This window comes from Falco naumanni, chromosome 5 (genome assembly GCF_017639655.2).
Source record: "Falco naumanni isolate bFalNau1 chromosome 5, bFalNau1.pat, whole genome shotgun sequence".
NCBI classification, from domain to species: domain Eukaryota; kingdom Metazoa; phylum Chordata; class Aves; order Falconiformes; family Falconidae; genus Falco; species Falco naumanni.
The window spans coordinates 92,492,184-92,512,606 of record NC_054058.1 but is presented as its reverse complement, the minus strand read 5'-3'; the positions used below and the strand labels follow the sequence as shown (position 1 = coordinate 92,512,606).

The following is a 20,423-nucleotide window of genomic DNA, read 5'->3' as shown; positions in this document are numbered from 1 at the left end:
AAGTAAGGGGAAAAAAAATCTAGGTTTAAGATGCCCTCCCACATAAGGAAAAGGATTTTAAAGCACTTATTAAATTACTTCACTTGCTTGAGCAAAAAACATGAGCTTTCTTGGAAATCAGGACAAGCTGATTATATAAGACCCAGATAGTTCTTTTTTAAAATGTTATTTCAACCCATGAAGATTTATATCTACAGTTGAAAGAAAAAAAAAGAAAAGTCTATGATTTGGGTTGTCGTTCTTAAAGAGATCTTAACGCATATCATTTAGAATTACTCTAATTAATTAGTTAATTTTATATAGAATTGTGAAAACTAGCAGCTACCCTCCTGGGCTCTGCCTTGGTCAGACGGAACCAGATTTACAAGAATTTACAAGAATTGTAAACTTCAGAAGAGGCAGGGCCTGTCGTTCTGTTCAGCAGCAGGGTAGCACCCTGTGCACCCAGGTCCTGATCCACCAGCAGGGCCGGGCTTTTCTCGAGTACTTTGTTAAAAGTCTGTTTGCCTTGTGAACTTCAGGGCAAAGAGGAAAAGAGACAACGACGCTGCGTAAGAGCAGACCTGTCCGACACCAGACCTATGGAACTGTGCTAGAAAAGTTAGGGTGCACCCCAACAGTAGAACCTCCAACAGCATCACCCATAGGACAACCCGTTAGCGAGAGACATCTCCGGCTCGTTGCAGATTGCATAATAAAGACATCACAGGAGCCGTGCACTGACAGGCAAGCATCGCCGACGCCGCAGGCTTTTATGAACGGCCTGGTGCTGGCTGGGGGTGCTGGGAGGCGCCGGGCCAGCGCAGGGCAGCCCTCCAGCCGCGCCGCCGGGCTGCCGCTTGCCTGGACCGAGCACGGCAATGCTGCCTGCAGCAAAGCTGTCACGCCGCTGCGCCTAGCGAGACTGAACCTAATGCACAGATGGGGCTTTTGCGGTGGTCCCCAAGCTGGCGTTTGTCCCTGCCCCCTGGCAGGTTAGCGGTCGGAGCCGCTCTCTGGCTCAGCACATCAGCTCGTTATGAAAATGAACCCTTCACTGCGCCTGGCTTTCAACCCTGCTCCAGCAAGGGTGAGCTTGAATAAGGAGAGTTTACACCCACTCTAATGGGAAAGGTAAGAATCTGGCCCTTGAGAGGATGAACCGTCCTTCGGGCTGGCTCAGATCCTGCCACGTCTCACAGGGTTTCTTTTACGGAAGAGAGGTTGAGCCTTCAAACTTAATTGAAAAAGACAAAAAGCGCCCTGGCCAGTTGCAGAGGAGCTCCTTTCAACAGCATCCCGCTCGCTCGGCTCAGGGAGGATGCCTGCAGCGGGGTCATCTCACCTAACTTTCAATGCCTGCAGGGCAGCTGTCTGCCTGAGAGAGCTCCTGTGTCCCAGCCCACGCTCCCTTCACTGAGCAGAGAAAATGGAGCTTTCAGGACACAATGCAACTGACCTATTTTAGGCACCTACTTCAGGACGAGATGAATCAGCCCCAGCAGCGCCTGTTTCTCTCTGCTGACTATAAAGGGAGCCTAGCTAATGCACCTCCGGCCAGGTAAATCCCACCCCTCACGCTGAATACAAGCTACTAATTCATAACATTAACACCACATTGTACATGAAGCATTTAAGATCTGCAGAGAAGAAGCAGCACTCCAATTAGCTTTAATATGAAGCTGTAAGGATTCTGATAACACAAGTAAATTAATATCTAAGCAGCAGGTCCCTAGAGTAATGGCACAGTCGTTACAAAGGGAAGTTGCAGAAAATTACCATATGCAAGGTTGCAGCAAATGTAAAGATAATTTCTTGATGGAGGCCAATGCAGAGATCTGAAGGCTCAAAATACCCGAGGTTCAATTAGCACAGCTGAACAATTACAGGCGGAAAAAGCTGGAAGAGGGTGACTGACAAAAGACAAATGAGCAAGACGCCTGTAGTTCAGCTTGGGTTCATATAAGACGCATGAAGAGGATGCTCAGAAATCTTCCGATTGAGTATTAAAGAAAATATGAGTGAAACACGGTCATACTAGTGACTGACAATTGCTTGCCTGCCTCATGTATGGATAACTGGCCTATTTAGGTTATCTATGACTGACAGGCATGAGAGAAGATGATAAAAAGGTGAATGCATACAGCAATGCCCACAGAGGTTACGAGTGCCGGCAAAGGAGCACCATCCCCCTCACTCACTGCGCTCGAGCACTGCTCAGCTAGAGCCCACTCTTTGCTCCCAGACATGCGGGGCCACACGAGCTGACAACAAACCACCCCGAGGGAAGAGTCTGCTTGGCAAATCCAGCGTAGCTCATTCATGCCCAGCTGCATGAGTGACGCCTGCAGGCGGCGGGCCCGGGGATGGGTGGAGAGGCAGTCAAGCCTTGCTCCGGTACCGGGAGTAGGGAAGATCCCCTGGAGCGCCAGCTGGAGCGCCAACAGAGGCCTTTGGGGAGGGCAGATCTTCAAAGCCGCCCTCTCCGTGCCCTGGGAGCACGCGTGTCTGAGCAAGTCCAAGCACTCCACAGTGCAAAAGCAAAAGGACCACAGTCTCACTGTGAAATGCTCAAGTGGTAACCTTGCAGCAGCACATTCTTGAGATCAAAAAGTTAAAATATTTTACTAATGGTATCTCATGCAAAATGAATAAAGGATTCAGTGAAAGGATTGAAATGAAAAGCTTGAAGTATTCCAGCTACGCTACCACCACGGTCTAAAGGATGACACTCACTCTGCCTAAAAGCCTTGTCCCAAGGCTTGTCCCTTAATACCTCTGTGGTCAGAGCAATTTATCAGTGTCTGAACATGACCAGCAGCAAGCTCATTAACTGAATCAGTCTGGATGAAATTTAATTGCAAGAAATAAACCAAAAATGTGCTGTAGTTTAAGGATGGCATTTTCAAATTTGTGAAAAAGGACTGAAGAGAATAAAATCCCATCAGTTCTCAGTTTGCATTCTTGGCTTTCCCTGCATCTCTGAAATTCAACACTGTCAGTTTTGCCAGTACTATCAGGACAGAAATGACAATCAAAATACTCATAACTAAGTTACATATACAGCTGTATTAGCCCTACACCAATTATCCATTCCCCTGTAATTCAAGATGTCATGCCTTGAGAATCAAGAAAACCTAGTTTTGTAGCCAAACCAGACTAACAACATGTATGATTTTCAAAAAACACTCTTTTAATACACATCTGAGGAGACACAGTTTGTGGCTTAGTATTCTGGAAATAAATCCTACTAACATGTACTGGTGATCAACTAGTATTTCCTTAATTGGCCCAAGCACTACACCGGACTGTATGGTGCTATCAGCGTCAAGAACTGTAAATATCTACTGCAGACACTTCTGGCTGCTTTAAAAGTGTGGACAGATAACGGTGCGTTTTCTCAAGCACAATCACTGCTGGCTGGAACTTAAAAGTCAGCTTCTATGATTTCACAAAAAGCTGGCAACATTCATGCGCAGAAGTTCAAGGACAGAGTTGGCTCGCAGGCCAGATCAAGCCTCGCGCAGCTAAGCGTGACAACCTTTCCCGTGCCAGTGGAGTGGGTGACACTGAGCTCAGGACAGGACACTGAGAAGTCTGGAAAACTAGGGCATTAGGAGCCAAACAATCACCTGAGCCTTGAATCCTGAGCATCCTCAGGCTGGCTCTCTCATGTTCATACAACACATCTGTTGTCTCTAACATACTTCAAATATCTGCTTGTTTTATGAAACAAGTCTCTTCGTAACTTTTCCTAACATTTCAAGATGCAAAATAGCATTTAGCTGTAGTCATCTACCCTAGGAATATGTTAAAAATCAGACATAATTATCACTTCCTAAAGATCTTAGGCTGATTTCCTGAAGAATAACATCACAGGTCTGTAACAAGGGTCTTCCATTTTTAACTTCCTACCTACATTTTCATTGCTTAAGCTTCCAAAGCTTCTCTTTCCTGATACAGAAGACAGGACGGCTACAGCCTTGACTTTCTGACAGTTGAGAGAAGCAGTTTTGCCAAAACACAGTATTAATTTAAGTCATCACTGTGCATCATTTCTTTCTTTTGCAAGAGGATTATGTGCTCCTTCCAAAGGCATTGGAGGGTTTGGGCACAGAGGGTAAAGGGGAGCGTTCAGTTTACCTATTCTGCCATTCCGCAACTTATCCCATGAGCGGAGAAAGGGTAATGGTATTTATGATACACCTCCTATAGCACATTTTTTTACCTTTCGAGACTTGTCCTGGTGTGCAGGACTAAGTTACTGCTCCATTATCATGAATGTAGAGAAGAAAAAAGCATTTACCGTATGAGAGCAAGCCTGTCTTTTTCAGATGGATGATCATCAAGCCACTGGGAGTAGCGGGCAATGGACCACTCAGCTCTCTGATGCAGAGAAACACAAACAAGCACCAGTTACACATAAACGTGAAAAAGAAACCACACACACCAATTTCAGAATCAAAGATGACATAAATGAAGGCCACATGAGACTCTCTTAATACTACAGTGATGCAGAATGAGTTAAGGAGGTGGAGTCAATTAACAGAAACAGTCCAAAACATTATTTGGAAGCTCCAAGATGATCTCCTGCATCAGCTGTTTGCCCAGTTCTGACGGGGGTTTGAATCTAGATTTCCTGCATCTTACGTAAGCAGGATCCAGGCTATTTGCAGTCTGGGATAAGACCCGCAATTTCTTCTATGAGCTGACGGAATGTTAAAGAATTGAGAGTCTATTTTAAAATCAGCTTATTCTCTTCCTACTGTTAATTAATCAAAATATGAATTCAGTGACTGTAACACCTTTACCACAACAAAAACAAACGCCATCAAATCACATAAAGTATGGGCTTGAATATTTTTAAACTAAAATAACTAGGGCAAACTACAATTTTAATTCCTCCTTCCTTAGGACGTTTCAAAAGGAAAGACAGGTTGATCTTCTTACCTGGAAGGGTGATTTTAACTCTGGTGGTGCTCTTGTAAATAAGAACTGAAGAATAATGCTGAATGGAATAACCTCTCCCAGAGCTGGGCTACTGGCAATATGCTCACTGGTCTGGAACAGCAGTGGTCTGGAAAAAGGTAACAATATACTTGTGAAAGAAAGAAAAATCTTATCTTATGCATTAGAAAAACGGCTATAAGGTGGCAATATTGTGTTAGGATAGAATCACCTCATTTTCTTCCATTAGTCTGCATCTTATGTTTTCAACGCAGGTTCAGTTTGTAAAAAATTATAAAAATTGCCTAAGGTAATTAAACAACACAGGACTCTACATTTTATATTTCAGTGAAAACACTTAAGGTAACTATAGAACTCACTGTCATACAGCAGTTGCACTGAAAGCAACACAAAAAAAGTACAATTTGGCCAACATTTGCATGACAAAGATTTTTTAAAATCATAGTTATTCTCTGCATAAAATTTAAAAGAACTTTAATCTATTTCTAATTTGCAGGTGGGTGTTGCCAAAAAAGCTCTCAGTTCAATCAGAAGTAACACGAGGTAAAAAACAGTTCTGCAGTACCGTTGGGTCAGACTGCCAACTGCAAGTTCCTGTGACTGCAACTCACCTGAACGACCTCAGCTGCCTGTAACATTTTCCTAGGTCAGAGACTCGCCGACACAGCGGTGCTACTGCTAACTCCATCTATAAAACCAAACATTTTAATGTGAAATACATTTTCCAAAAATATAAAACTTGGTATTGAAGTAGCCTGCCTTTAAGCAATAATCCAGACTTGCAGACCAAGTCACCGACTTCTCGCCGGTGGCTGAGTTTGAGACAAGAAGCTATCCTTTCCCGTCATACCGCACTGCCCGAGCCAAGACTTTTTCCCTGTTCTTGGCAACATCCCATGTCGCATCCCATGGCATCCCAACCACAGTGGCAGTCTCTGGTTAAGAACAGATGGGGTCTTGTGAGCTTTCTGTGACTGAAGCTTTATTTCTCGCAGTAGGTTTATTTTGTTGGTGATGAGTTTTCTGATGAAACACTTATGTCAATACCCCAAAAATCTGACTGCAGCCTGGGAAGAAAGAAAATCTAGGCCAGACTCCATAAGCCACTCCTAAAGCAGTAAAAATACATACACATTTCAGCTGGGCATCCTTTCCTTTAGTGAAGGACAAGGTTAAAGTGATTCCTTCTTGAACACTTGGCCCCAAATTCTGGGGCACAAAACCTACACAGATTGGATAGAAGGCAGCTGGGACCTATTGTCACAGGGTCACACGGAATCACAGGCATCAGTAAGAGCATTATTTTCACACTTATTTTCATGCTGTTTGGTCTCTGACTTAGAGCAGCTGTCTTTTAACAATTGTTTGTTTTTAACACTATCTGTTTTTTAAGCACTGGAGTTCACCTGCCTTTTCGAACAAGAGCCAGCTTCTGCTTGGGTTTTTGCATCATTCATGTGAGACTAAATTTTGTCACCGGCTCTTCATTAACAGTGAGGACACAGAAGTGAGAAAGAATAATTTTGCCTCCAGATCCCAGACTGAACATGAACCTTACATGGCAAACTTTCAGTTAGTATGCACACTAACACAAATACCACCACTCAAAATACCTCATTGGTAAAGTCATTTTAGCCAGATTTGGATTAAGTCTTTACTTTTCGCGTTCCTGAGATGTCAGTCAACAGAGACACGCAAGTTTTGTTCTCCACATACACTTTTTTAAATCCCCAACTTGAAAGACTGTGCAGACTTTGATTTTCACATAAAGCACAATTAAGCTAAGTTTCAAAGAACTACAGCTAAAATAAGTAACGTGATCAAAACCACCATACAACGCGATTCCCATTTAAGTAACGTTGCTGAATGAGTTCCAAAGTGTTTGTGATAAGACACTATTTACAGTCAAGTCTTTAATACTATTATTCTTTGCAGCTGTAGAATTTTCTCAGACAGAGCTGGCTGCCAGGCCACCAGCTTCACCGAGAGAGAACCTAACTATGCCGGGGTTCCAGCACAAACAAGAAAGCTGGTGTGGTGAACCGCGATGCCGTAGCTCATCTAAACCCAGAAGAAATTAAATTAGCAATTAATGCAAATGAAGGCCATATACTTCAGGCACCCATCTTAAAAAGCAGGCGGCAGGATGGGAGTCATCTCACCTACTTCTCAACATTTACAGGTTCTCTTCTTACTCAGTAAACAGCCACTCCTGGGGTGTGATGCATCTTTCCCCACAGGAGCCATCTAGAATAGGTCAGGTGGGTCACACTGGGGGACTATCCTCCTACACGACACGCAGACGAAGCTGGGAAAGCCAGAGGGCCAAACCCAGGCACTCACGCTTCCTCTACAGACCAGGAGAGGAGGGCACCTCTGGAAGGAGATGGGGCAAGCCCCACGGAGCTAGCCTACGCAGTGCAAAGCTGCTCCCCGAGCCCACGAACCCTGGAATACATGCCCCACATCCAGCACTTCCAGGCCACTTGAAATCTGCATTTTACATTAAGCAGAAATTCACAGGAGCAAAAAGTGAACAAGAATCCAGGAAGCAGAAATAAGGATCTTTGTCTTCTGCTTTCAGACGAATGCTCCAGCCCCGGGTTGCAGCCTGGCTCCCTCCTGCCTGCCGCCCTTCTGGCCCCCCAGTCTTCTACTCCAGGCTGTGAATTGGCTGCTTCTCTACAGCTGGGTGGGATCCCTGCCCCACCTCTCTGTAACCCTCGCAGCCCGAGGGCTAGGTCACCTCCTCCACACGCAGGCACGAGAGGTGCCTGTTTCTCGGGCTGAAGAGCACGTACGTTCCTGGGCAAGCAGGCCACCCGCCAGACAGCGCGGAGGGCACGCAGACGGGAAGCCATCGTCCCCACGCCTGAGGAGGAGCCGTCGGCTGCAGTGCTGCGGGCCGGACCTGCTGGCACCAGGGAGCGAGGCTGAGCGTACGCTCCCAGGACAGGCAGGCTCTCCCTGGGGATTTCTGCAGTGAGGTGCTCCAACCCCAAACCGCGATGAAGCTTACAGCAAGCTCAGCATGCTGCTCCCCCAGATCCCCCAGGGCACGTCTGAGCGTGTACGGGAGCCAGGAGGCTGGTCTGTTGCACCGGATCAGGAACAAGTAGCCAAAAAGCTGAGTTAATCAAGCAGGCTTTGCTGCAGCATGATAGCAAGAACCCTACAGACCCTGAAAAACAAATGGGAGGAAGACTGATTTCTCCAGAGCTTCTTTTCAGGCATCAGTATTGGCTAGGGGCAGCTGGAAGTAAGTGATACCCTGCAGGAGCTGGTGTCCCAGCTCTGGTGGGAGCCGTGGGCTGTGAAGAACCAAGGAGAAGGGAATTCTTTTAGGTGCTTTACAGAATTTGATGCAGGCTACAAACTGCCGGTCTGACTCGAGGAAACAGAGATGCACGGATGAAACTGTACTCATGAGGGGAAAGAAACCCCAGCACAGCAAAATATAATTTTGCTTAATAAGTTTCAAATGATTGTTCCACTCCTGAAACATAGTATGATGTAATGAGACATAAGTGAAACTTTCTACAGCTTAACCAATTCCTTATTAAAACAAATCTAAATGATTTCTCTTGAACATACTTGGCAGTTCCCATAAATCAACATTTTTAGTCTTAAGTACTAAAGAATAAAATTTACTTTGGAAAATTCTATTACTTCATCCTCAACCTTTATTCACTGTAGGAAATTATTAGTATTGCTAGAACTAGATAGATTTAATGGCAGCAGATGGTTGATTCGTGAGGTACTAGTTGCCAAAGAAAAAAATTGTTTTTAAGCTTTGCAGCATACTATACCATCTCAAATTGACTCATGAAGAGTGGGAATGAGTGAAAACTAATGTGGTAAAAATGTACATAAACTACAGAAACTTTTTTTTTAAAAATTTACAACACTAGTCTGCTATGTGTTATAATGCAGTCTCTCCAATAAAAACTGTACACTGTACTTTGCATAATAACCCAGATTGTTTTCTTCACTTGAATTTTAGCTATTTGTCCGAGCCCAATGATGCAGTGAGATGCCACGGCATCCTTCTGCTGTTACATTCCCTTCTGCAGGCCCTCTGTGCAGGGTTCTGTGTGCTTCCACTGAGCATCGTGCCAGCAGGCACCGTTGGCCCTGGAGCAAGTGCCGGGGAGGAATCGTTTCGGCTAAAGCAGCTGCTGGAATTGGGCAGAGGATTGGGCATACATCACTTCTTGGTTTTGCTACCTGTCATCACCTGAAGCTGCACCAGCTGTTGATTCATGCAGCACGTTTATCCCGTAGCAGCTTTTGCTGTAATATATATCTATAGTTTCCGAAGCGTTTTGGTGAGCTTTTACAGGTCAGGTGAAGTTTTTGGCTGTCTGCAAGCCAGTATTTGCATCATATGCACAAGGCTTTTCAGACAGCCATGTCCTATGGGTGGACTTTACATATGAGAGGGTAAGTAGTATTTTTTTGTTTCTTTTCCAAATTTCTCTCCCAGAACTGCAAATTTGAAAATTCAGACATCCAGGTTAAATTCAGTGACAAATCAAGTGTCTGAGCAGTAATTTGCAACCACAGAGGGCTGGTTGACTACAGTGAGATAATCCTTAGCACAGGATCCAGGAGAAGCAGTAGTAAGTGCACGTGCCTGCCGAAAAAGAAGGGGCAGCTAGAACACAAGGCCTAATGACTCTGCCTTGTTTCTTCTAACTTTTTTCAAAACCTATTGCTTTTCCATTATTTATTCATGTTATTTTGCTATGCTTTGCAGAACACAGTGGCAGACTCCTTCCCAGCATATGCTTCTCCTCAATAATTCTGGCTCTCTAAGCCCAAGAAGGCTATATAATCTTTTCTTCTCCTATGACCCTGCCATAGCCCATGGCTAGGTGGTCAATTATCTGTTGAACTATTCACTGGCTAGCCATATTGTAAAAAATACATCACATGGCTAGCTTCTCTAATTGGATTATGTTCAGCAACCCAAGGGTGAAGTTAATACATAGTCTAGATACAGATAATGCATATATATTGAAGAGTGCTTTGAAAAACCCCATGGTGAAGTTATTGTTTAGTGCCTATTGTGGTATTTTCAAGATCTCTCATTACTAAACAGCTGTTTATTCAGCTGGAAAATCTTAACATTAAATTTTTAGCAATTACATTTCCTCCTGGCCAAGATGAATTCCAAGTTTTTAAATGTTAACTCAAAATGCTTTTTTCTAGCCATTCACCAGGAGCGAATGCTTTAACAAGCAAGGGAGCAGAAGAGCTCTGAACTATTATATGCAAGAAGCTGGCTTTGAAGGGATACAGAATTTCATTTCTCCCCCATCCAGCAATTCCGAAATGACTGAAAGGATGTTTTTTAGGAAAAATGATAAAAAGCACTTTCACACTTGTATCATCATGTTTCGTAAAACGAGCAAATCCGTTTACATGTTTAAAAATCCAAACACCTAATATTCTTCCTTTTTTAATGCGACATATTGAATCAGGAAACCAGATTCTGACCATAGACTAACCAGCACAGAAACAGTTCTTCTGCACTAGAATTTAGCATTGTCAACTTCCACAGTAAAAACATTTTTCTAGGAAAAATCAATAATAAATTATAAATATAAATAAATGTAAAAATAAATAAATTCTAAAAATAATTTCTTGATAAAAGACTTGAAGAGTTGGTGGTAGTGTTAACAATGCCCCATCAAAAGTGTTTGCACACAAAAAACCCCTGAAGAATGCCAAGAACCCCAACTACAAATCACACCTTGATAAGAAATACGTGAAGGTGTATGTAGAACAATACTAATTCAAACAGCACCAATAAAAATAGTCCATTCAACAAGGCTGAAAATAGTCATGACATAAGATGGGGTCCTTGGCACAGACAGTGGCTCCTGCCTTACACGTCACTCCAAACATACACCTGTGCTACGAAAAGATGGGAAATCACGTCATGCCTTCATGCCACAAAGCATAAAGATTACCCAGTCTTTGCAATTTTTAGACTAGTTTATTTCAATGCACTTATGATTTGTATTTGCTATTAATAAACTGCTATCCTCCTGTATCAGCTTACAAACTTTATGCAGCAGACGACTAATTTCCATGCCAAATATTACTGTAGATGCCTCATTTCTTCTGAGTAAACTTCTCAATGGATTGTGCTTATATTTTGTGCAGTGTTCGCTGCATTGTCCAGCACTTCCACCGGGTTTTAGGAACGCCTGAACTACAAGTCACCAATCCCAAAATGTGCCTAAGTCTAAGTGCTGTAACAACTCTGAATACCAAGCAACTTAAAATGTCCTTTGGAGAAGAACTGCTCCTCTCCAGAAACATAAAATTGAAAAAACATCAGGGCTTGTTTGCCTCCAGGATAACATTTTTTTCCGACTGACTAGTACTGAATTAAAAAGTGAAATTTGGTATTACATACATGAATACTGAAATTATGTTCACCTTAAAAATACAAAACCAAATGAAAACAATTTGATCCAGGAATTTATAGGAGTGAACTGAAAAGAAATCTTGTGCAATTGCCTGCATAAAAACCGAGAGTGAGAAAAGAGGTGAATCCAGCCTGTAGACTGGAAATATTTCAAACAACAAGAGTCCCAAGGAACAGCACAGTATGGGATAATAACCTTGCAGCACTGCAGGCATTTTCTAGGGCTTAGAGATGCTACCGCATTCCTGTAAGCACTGATCTTCATGAAATCATATTAATGATATTCAGGCATAATGCAAGCCTATCATACCTCTGTTTACAGCTGTCACACTAGCACACACCTAGTCTGACTGCTGAAATACCGGTAATGCACAACAAAAAAAAAAAAATGCAATACTGGCACTGAAGATAAGACAGAATTCAACAGAATTACAGCAGTAATTCCTAACTATATAAGTAGCTGAGCCTTACTCAAGAAAATTGGCTGTTGTGCACCTCACTGAACCTGGTTCTCAATGCAGAGAACTTGAAGCCTCAGTTTTTCCCCTTCCGTGTAGACAGTTGTTGTTTTGAGCACTGCAAAAATTTTCAGATCTGACTCTCAGCCAAAGCTATTCCACCGAGTATGAGGCAGCTGTAACTCTAACTCTGAGTGCCCTGAAAGTAATATGCACAAACACGTGAGGTACCCAAAATCTGATGCATGGAAGATTATTTGACTTACTGCATGTGTGTTTAGAATAGAACCTCAAATTAACCAAAGCTTCTGGACAGATTTCTACCCAAATCTTGCTTGCAAATAACACCAAAACACCAAATTAAGCAGGAACATGTAACCCTTTTCGAGCACAGAAAATTCAAAATGACTCTACAAGACAGAGCACAAGTAAAAACAGTTTATAAACAAACCTCCTCCTCCACACACAGTCTTTCCAGGCAGATCCTTTCCTTCGGGTTTGGCTTTAGTCCAACAATGCAGTGCCTTTCTGGGACTGAAAAAACCTCTGCACATAGCATTCACAGCCATTTGGAAAAGTTTATCCTGCCCATCAAGCCAGTGGCCCAACCAAATACCTGCTCCCTGCTCTCCTCAGCCCAAAGCAGCAGCAACCTCCTCTTCTCTTTGGAAGAATCAAGTCTTTTCCTTGACAAAGCTGTGTGCACAGGAATGGGAGCACAGAAGTGAAAGGAGTCCTGTTCAGGATTACAGCTGCATTTCAGTAAATGTGCCCAGGACTCCTGGTCAGGTCGGAGCAACTACAACCTCCCCAGTGGGGCTACCAGGAGCTGGCATCACTGGCATGTGCCCAAAACCCATCAGGTTTTTGGGAGGGGCAGAGACACCCCAGAAAAAATAGATACAAGGCAGCCTCCATGTTCAAAATGCTTCAGTCTGTTTTCTGTCATCACAAGCAAGAAGATACAGTGTCCGGGCCATTCTGGACACTACAGCCCCTGTGCAGCCTGGGACACCCCAAGGAGCTCTGTGCAAAGATGCACAGCGAGCACTGAGGTGGCTGTATGGGGCTGCCTGGACCCAGAAAGTTCCTGTCTTAAGCCCATTTTTAAACAAGCCAAAAAAATATGGTGTAATGTGAAGATGAGAAAAACACAAGGCAGCACCCAGCCACAGCAACAGTTGAAGGCAGGAGACAAGAACAAACTCAAAACCTATCTTTTTTTCTTCCACAGTACAAAAGAAGAGAAATCAGAACATTCATCTTCACACAGTTGTCCATCCAGGAGTTATACTCAGCACAATGTGGAAGAACATGCAAATCCCCCTACATTTAAATGAAAACATACCTTCATTTTTCACTTAAAAGGCAGCCAGTGTCAGAATGAGAAAAATGTTTTAAAAAGATAAAGGAGTGATATTTTTAGTATCGTTATAATAGGTACTTAGATCAGATGAGATATTTCCTAAATTTATATGACTGACTTTAGTACTGCAGCATAAATTACAAAAATTATCCATATTTCTTCCAGAAGAGGAGTCAAGTGTCCTTTTTTCCCCTCCAGTTTCATGCCATTGTCTTCAAAACAGAGAAGGGAATGGAACCTTCTCACTGAAAGCAACTGAAAGCTTCCCCTTAATGTCTGTGGTTAAAGGCTGATTTGATACTTTTGAGCAATGAATAAAAAAATCTTTACTCAGGAGTATGTAACTCACAGGCAAATGATACAAAGCAGCCACAAGCAGGAGCAGAGATGGCAGTGATTCCTCCCTTGCTGCCTTCTTCTCCCACCTCAGTTACCAGCCAAAAGCAGCACTTGGTATGCAGACAGCTAATTCCCATTTCCACCAGGATAACAATAATTGGGACCCTCAGACCGATCTAGTGGATGCCTGTATTCTTTGGCAAGTTAATAACACGGTGTTACTATTGACAAATTAAATTTGAATACAACAGATAATGCAGGCTGGTAGTGGGTATTAATCATGCAATTTGTTTTGTGTTTTAGTCCAGTGTAAGAGCTAGGTAAAACTGGGAGGCAAGTTAGTCAATCAGGTCATGAAGAGAATCCCACAAGAAAACCGCTCTTCCGTTACCGAAAGGGCAGTTCTTCCACAAGATATTGGTATTTCTTTAGCTTGTCTCCTACAGTGCAAGGCAGCTGAGCTAGCAATTAACTACTGTGGGCACTGTGATATATAAAGCGATTAAGAAAGCGACACGCCATTCCATTAGAAGAGAGAGAAAGAATGAAGTGAATTAATGGTGGCAAATGATGGATGTTCCAAAGAGGTCAGACAAGTGAGATAAAATGTCAATGAATTTAAATGCAACAGTCACTTGACAGGAAGCTATCAGACCCCCCCGAATGTGCCTTACGGTGACAAAGGATCTTCAACTACTTAGCAGATGCATTTCTCAGGATACAGTATCTCATCAGAGAGGATGTTTAGAACTGGAACGCACCAATCTCTACAACCAACTGCTCATACTTTGATAGGGACAAAAGTTAACAGTAAAAAGCAGAAATCAGTATAAAGGGTACCTGTGCAAAATCTGCTGCGAGCCGCATCTTCCCACCTTCACCAAGGGGCCTTATTAGACTGGCATTGCGAATGAAAAGTTCAATTGCTCTTTGAGCCATGGCTTCAGTGTTATCAAAGACAAAGTCAAAACACTCAAAATGTCTGAAGTAGTCGCTCATGACTCTTGCTATAAAACCCTGTAGTTCTTTCATGTACAGAGAACAAGGGACATCTGGTTTTCCTGAGCCGGATAATGATCTGAAAAAAAAAGAGAAAAGAAAAAAGAAATGGGGACAGCTAAATTCATCTTTAAAACACAACCAAAACCCACTGGATTCTTTTTAATTTTTTTCCCCACCCCACGAAGTCACGGCATGGATTTCCATGCGAAGAGACTCATTTCTACTCAAAATAAAAGAGCATTTAGCACTCTCTGAAACTGTAGTCAAAAAGAACCTCTTATCAGCCATTCCCATCCTAACAAGATAAAGGTAATCACCCCAGTCCTACCCAACTTGCAGAGCCTCCACCAGTTTGGAGCCAAAACCTCAAATCCAGCCCCTAAATTTAAATGTCCCAGTTGTTGATTTGAAACTCTAGTAATGGATCAGAAAGTACATGCACATATCGCAGGGTTAGTAGTTTAGCCTATCTCAAACCTGTTCTACGTATACAATTAGCTTCTTAGATTCCTCCAAAACCAGAATTGTAACGTCAATCTAATTATCACAGAAGCAGAAGAGAAGCTACAGGGCATAGAAATCCATCACCTTTCTCTTTCTTTGGATCAGTCAGGCAAAAGAGCTTTTCCAGACTCAGGAAGGCTATCTAACAAAACTTAGCCTTTGGCTGGAATCAGTTTATCCACCCAGAGAAGTATTTTTGCTGGTAGTGGCAGAAGAAAGATGGAGAGCATAAAATATTGTTTAAAAAGAAAAGTAAAAAGGAAAACTTCAAACACCTCTGAAAATAAACTATTTTCAGTGAATTTCCAAGGCAGAAAACAGGACATCTGATGATGATATAAGCAATGTCAGAACAGAGAGAACCACCAAAATAACACTCAGGAAGGAAGTCTCAATTATAGATTGGACTCAAGATCTTTGCAGATAAAGAATACTGGAAATTTTAACTAAAATGCTATGGAAAAATAGCATAATACACTAAATCTGAGCTTTCAATAAAAACAAATTTTTGAACCATTCCATATTCGATAATACTTTAGAAAGATTTCTGGGTAATTTTGAATCACAGGTTAACACTTTATTTTGAGAAACAAGAATACTGACAGTTCTGAAGACTGTCTCCCCCAAAAAATAAGTTTTGAAAGGAAAAGGCATTTTTTAAGCACAATAATGGCCTCTGCTTGGCTTTATTTTCTATTTAAAATGAATTTTATTCAACAGATATGCAAAAAAAAAAAAAACCCACCCAAAAACCAGAAACCCCCCAAAAAAGTGAGGAAGACAGATGCTACCTGATCGATTTGTTTCAATAGATAGGTGTGATCCTGCTTTCTGTGTTCACTGACCATAAAGCATTGCCTTTTCCTCAACCAAATGCTCTTGCTCCAAGGACACTGTGGCAATAATAATCTATTATGCATATGCAGGATGTCTTACTAAAGCAACGTTAAATTTAAAAAATATTTCTAGTTACCCAGAAAAATCTTCCTGGTGCATAGTGATGATAATAGCTTCTACTGAATCTCCTACAGAGTTCAGTAACGGTTGAACAGCACTACCCATCAGATCATGGACTGCCTAAAACAGAGTAAGAAAAAAAGACAGAAGTAAGGAAACAAAGAAGCATTTGCATTTTGACACCTCAAAAACACCTTGACAAACAGTTCATTTCAACAGTGCTTTCTGCATTAGAAACTGCTAAATAGAAGGTCAAAACCCTAAGATAACACCTCTCTTTAATTGATTTTACCAGTAAAGCACAGAAATAAGGCTGTTCACTACTTCGGTGTAAAGCCTTCCTTCAAAAAGGCGCACAACTACCTGGCACTCCCGGTCTGTACACGTACATGTTGTGCGTACACACTGTTCAGCCATTCATTCCCCAGACACACAAGCTGCCCTTCGTTCCTCTGCACACAACCCCTCCCAGGTCTGCACCGCAGGAGGGATGTGGATAGCTGTCACCCACAGAGCGCTGCACGGCCATCCACATCACCCCACGGAAAAGCACCACGTAGCATAGAAATTACAGGTTTATGTGTGTGGCTAGGGGGCAAGGGGATGATGAAGGATCCAGTTATTGCTGTGTAAATGCTGCAGAGAAAGAAATTTATTTTCACAGTCATATGACATCTGGGTTCCAACCATTACAAGAGTATTCTTGAATACAAATGCTACTCAAGCAGTGATTTGGCACACACAATATATATATAGCTACAGATACAACAAAATGTAACTTTCAGAATATTTGTATACCTTTGACTAACACATACTGGCACAAAATAATACCTAGGAAAATAAGTGCCCATTTTAAGCATAACAAACAAAGCAAAGCTCAGCCCCACCCCCGCAGCACACGGACATTCAATTACCTTTAAGGCAGTTGTGACTGTTTGCTCAGCAGCTGCTGGAAACGAGCTCTGATTGGTAATGACCTAAAAATGTTAAGGTAATTTTTAATCATCAACATTCAACAAATTATTAGAATCCATAGTATTTAATTTCATTTAGAACTATACTAAGTTATCCTTAGTAATGGGTGGTTTACATAGGTACAGATAACTATCAAATGTGTTTTATACAGACAGACTTTCCAACGCACCAGTCTCAGTCCTTTGCTCTCAAATTCCCTATGGACTCTGCTTCTGTCTCGGCAAAGAAATGATTCAGTTGAGTTCAGCTGAAATTTAGCTCAAGGTTTAATGGAATCAGAATAAAAATAAGTGGTGTACCCCCCAACTGCTAAGTATAGAATTTATAGAGAGCTATATAAGCAGCTCTATGGCATATATTTGAAAGAATTGTTCTTTCTCAGTATTATGACTGCTATAATACTACATGTTAAATAGCTGTTTATATACAGCTACAGTGACATTAGAACTGAAAGTCAAGGAACAATCTGAAGGAATATTCTACTGATTTCCTTACGGTTACGAACATGCTGCACAATAGTATTTTTAAGCCAGATAAGTACTGAACTCAAAGACTGAATCATACCAGATCTCCCTCCAACACTAAGGCACATGAGGTTCATTACTAAATACATCAGAGAAAGCAGACTTAAAAGTTGATCTACCATCTGTTTGCAAATTCCAAACAAATTTTATAGGATTTTTAGCATTTTTTAACATTCTTTAAACATACCCACAGTCAGGAATACTCGGGATCTTTTTTCTAACGAGGCTAGGATTTAAACACAATTAACTACAACTTCCACTATAGCTGTTTGTTTTAATTTACAGAGACTGTGTAACCATTGGCATCACTAAGCCAGTAAACTGGAATTACTCGTAACTGTGCTTAGTCCTGACAACTCTTCCAGGCCAGACTTTGGTCACAGCCAAAATGCATGGAGGTATCTGTGAGGTGCTGCTTTTCTTGATTTCACCCTTTACCTTCCCCTTTTCAGTCTTCTGAGAAAGGTAAGCTTGGGCTGGGACAGATGCAGACAAGGGCTATCAGGCTGGCCAGTACAAAGCCAGAGCTTACTTGGTAAGAAAAAACAGAAAAGAGTTTGTTCAGTTGTTTAGGCTCACAAAACAAGGCTGTGAGATGTGATTATTCTCCATAAACACATCTCTCACTTCTCTTCTAATATTGACAATTTGTCACATAGCAGTGCTTACCAGGGCCAGCCAAGTCCCAGAGCTGTACAAATGCACAGCATGGTGCAGCCCTTAACCCAAACCTGGGCTGTATTTGTCAGAGTTCTCATCAGCTAATGGCAGAATATAGTTACAATACAGCAACAAAGTCGACATTATGGCAAGAAGAGAAATACCAGAGGAAGCCTACCTTCAGAACCGATTGGTGCAGTTTGTACAGCGAGTTAACTACAGCTACGTTCCTCCTCTGTCCCTCTGTGAGGGGTCCGATCACCTGGCTGGCATCTCCTTGAGTAGACAGCTGCAGTGATTGCGGAAATGGTTAAAACAGCGGCAACTCTTTAAACGGTGCATCACCACAAATTTATAGTTAACTTAGACCGCAGCAGAAAGCCATAGGTCTTCAGGACAAAATGTTCTTCCATTTAACAATTTATCTTGATTCCTATGATTTCCATCTCCAGATAATGCCATGAGAGACTGCTGTCTTGGACAGTGCTCAGACCCAGATCACTTGGAGATACCTAGTCCCAGCATAACTTCAGCTGCTGTCATCTATGAGTCAGGTGAAGTCACCTACCTGAGGATGCAGTACAAACTAGCACCAGCAGAACTGAAAAAAGTATGTTTTTCTGTATAGCCCCCGTCCTTACTCCTGACAACCATTCAAGCCTCTCCTTAAAGACTCTGTTTCTTCAAATACATGACTTATAGCTTTGGACATATTAGTGGCTTGTAAATAAACAGAAAAACAGAACTGCAAGGACCAAAACTGCTAGTCCTGTCATTAAAAAGAGTTCTATCCATGAATCTTTCAGCAAAAATTAAAAAATCATTTCTTCATATTTGAACTCCACGAAGCATGCATTTTTTATCATCACCACAGAAACCAAAGTTCCAGGGTGATACATAAATAGCAAATAGCTATAGAACAGTCCCATAAGGATACCACAGCATATGTTTATAATTTAAAATAAAATAAATTGTAATTGGGAAACAAACAGAAATCTTCTTGTGCACCGAAAGCTGCAGAAATACAAAGAACTGACAAAAGGCTATGTGAATTCTAGAAGTATGTCTAAATATTACAGCAAGAATAGCTATTAATAGAAGGCTATACTGAGATATAATTATCTGACTAGTTATCTATATTTCAGGATACAAAATTATCCTCCAGGAAACTCCAGAAGATGCCTAGCTCCGCAAGTCTCTCAGTAAAAATATATTCAACTCATTGAATAAGTCATCAAGGGACTTTCATGAAGCATGTCTTTAAACACAGTTGTAGGTCCTACAGAAAGCTCCTAAACTAAAACTGAATATACACTAACAATTGTTTAAGAACAGAAGAAACAAATTAACATGTTATGGCAAGCAGTGAATCTTTCCTAGGGAAAGTCTACTCCTGTAGTTCCCATAGCTTCCACTCTGCATAAACACAGACAACACGCAAGCAAAGTCATCTAGTATTTGCCAGCACGACCGATGATGAAGTTTTAGACAAGTTCTTGCAAGCACACAGGAACTCAAACTTATTCACAGCACTATGCTGACAATATCAGTTCATTTCCCTTTCTTCAAATCCCAAATAATCCCTTCAAATTTAGGGATTATTTCAGGATAAATAGGCTTCTGAGGCTTTGCGGAGGGAAAAAATCTTTTCCAATGTTATCTTCAATTATTTGACATCAGAATGACTAGCTGACAAATATATCATCTCAGCACCTTCCTGCCTTCCTGATGAGAACAGCCACATGGGTTACGTACCTCTGTTTCCTTCCTGATATTTCTATTTGACACACCTGACTCGTATAAAGAATTCTGCTTCTCACACTTAGAGCTTTACAAATTAATAACAAAACAGCTGTGCAGAGAAACACCCTGTCCACCCAGCTGACCACCCTCCCAGACCTCAATAACCCTTTCCCCCCCCCCACCTTTTTTAAGTACTCTATATTCAGTTGGGAGTTTGGACATTTACAACTATCAAACATAAAAGACCCTAAAGACAACAGTAAAATTTTATATCATAGTCACTTAAATTTCTGTTTCTCAGAGTCTATTGTAAAGGTTTCACAATTTTTTTTTCTTAGACATTATGAAATCATTAGATCGTGTCTCTTCTGCTGGTGAAAAAGCTAAACGGGTAAGTACAACCACCAGCAAGTACAAACGTAACTCTTCTGCAGCAACAAGCAACTCTCGCCATCAGCAACAGTGCACCACAGCTTCACAGGCAAAGTCTAAAAATGCCTACAAGC

The 20,423-nt window shown here is 41.8% G+C and overlaps 1 protein-coding gene across 1 annotated transcript in view; it reads right to left on the bottom strand.

Annotated features, from left to right (window-relative positions):
- Positions 1-20,423, bottom strand: part of COG5 (component of oligomeric golgi complex 5) — a 182,625-nt gene that overhangs the window by 6,735 nt on the left and 155,467 nt on the right. Inside the window, exons 15-21 of the mRNA XM_040594563.1 lie at positions 18,353-18,463; positions 16,930-16,992; positions 16,032-16,135; positions 14,393-14,630; positions 5,559-5,635; positions 4,930-5,056; positions 4,286-4,365 (exon numbers count right to left, since the gene is read on the bottom strand). Of these exons, the coding sequence (XP_040450497.1) occupies positions 4,286-4,365; positions 4,930-5,056; positions 5,559-5,635; positions 14,393-14,630; positions 16,032-16,135; positions 16,930-16,992; positions 18,353-18,463 (800 nt within the window). The remainder of the gene's footprint in view (positions 1-4,285; positions 4,366-4,929; positions 5,057-5,558; positions 5,636-14,392; positions 14,631-16,031; positions 16,136-16,929; positions 16,993-18,352; positions 18,464-20,423) is intronic.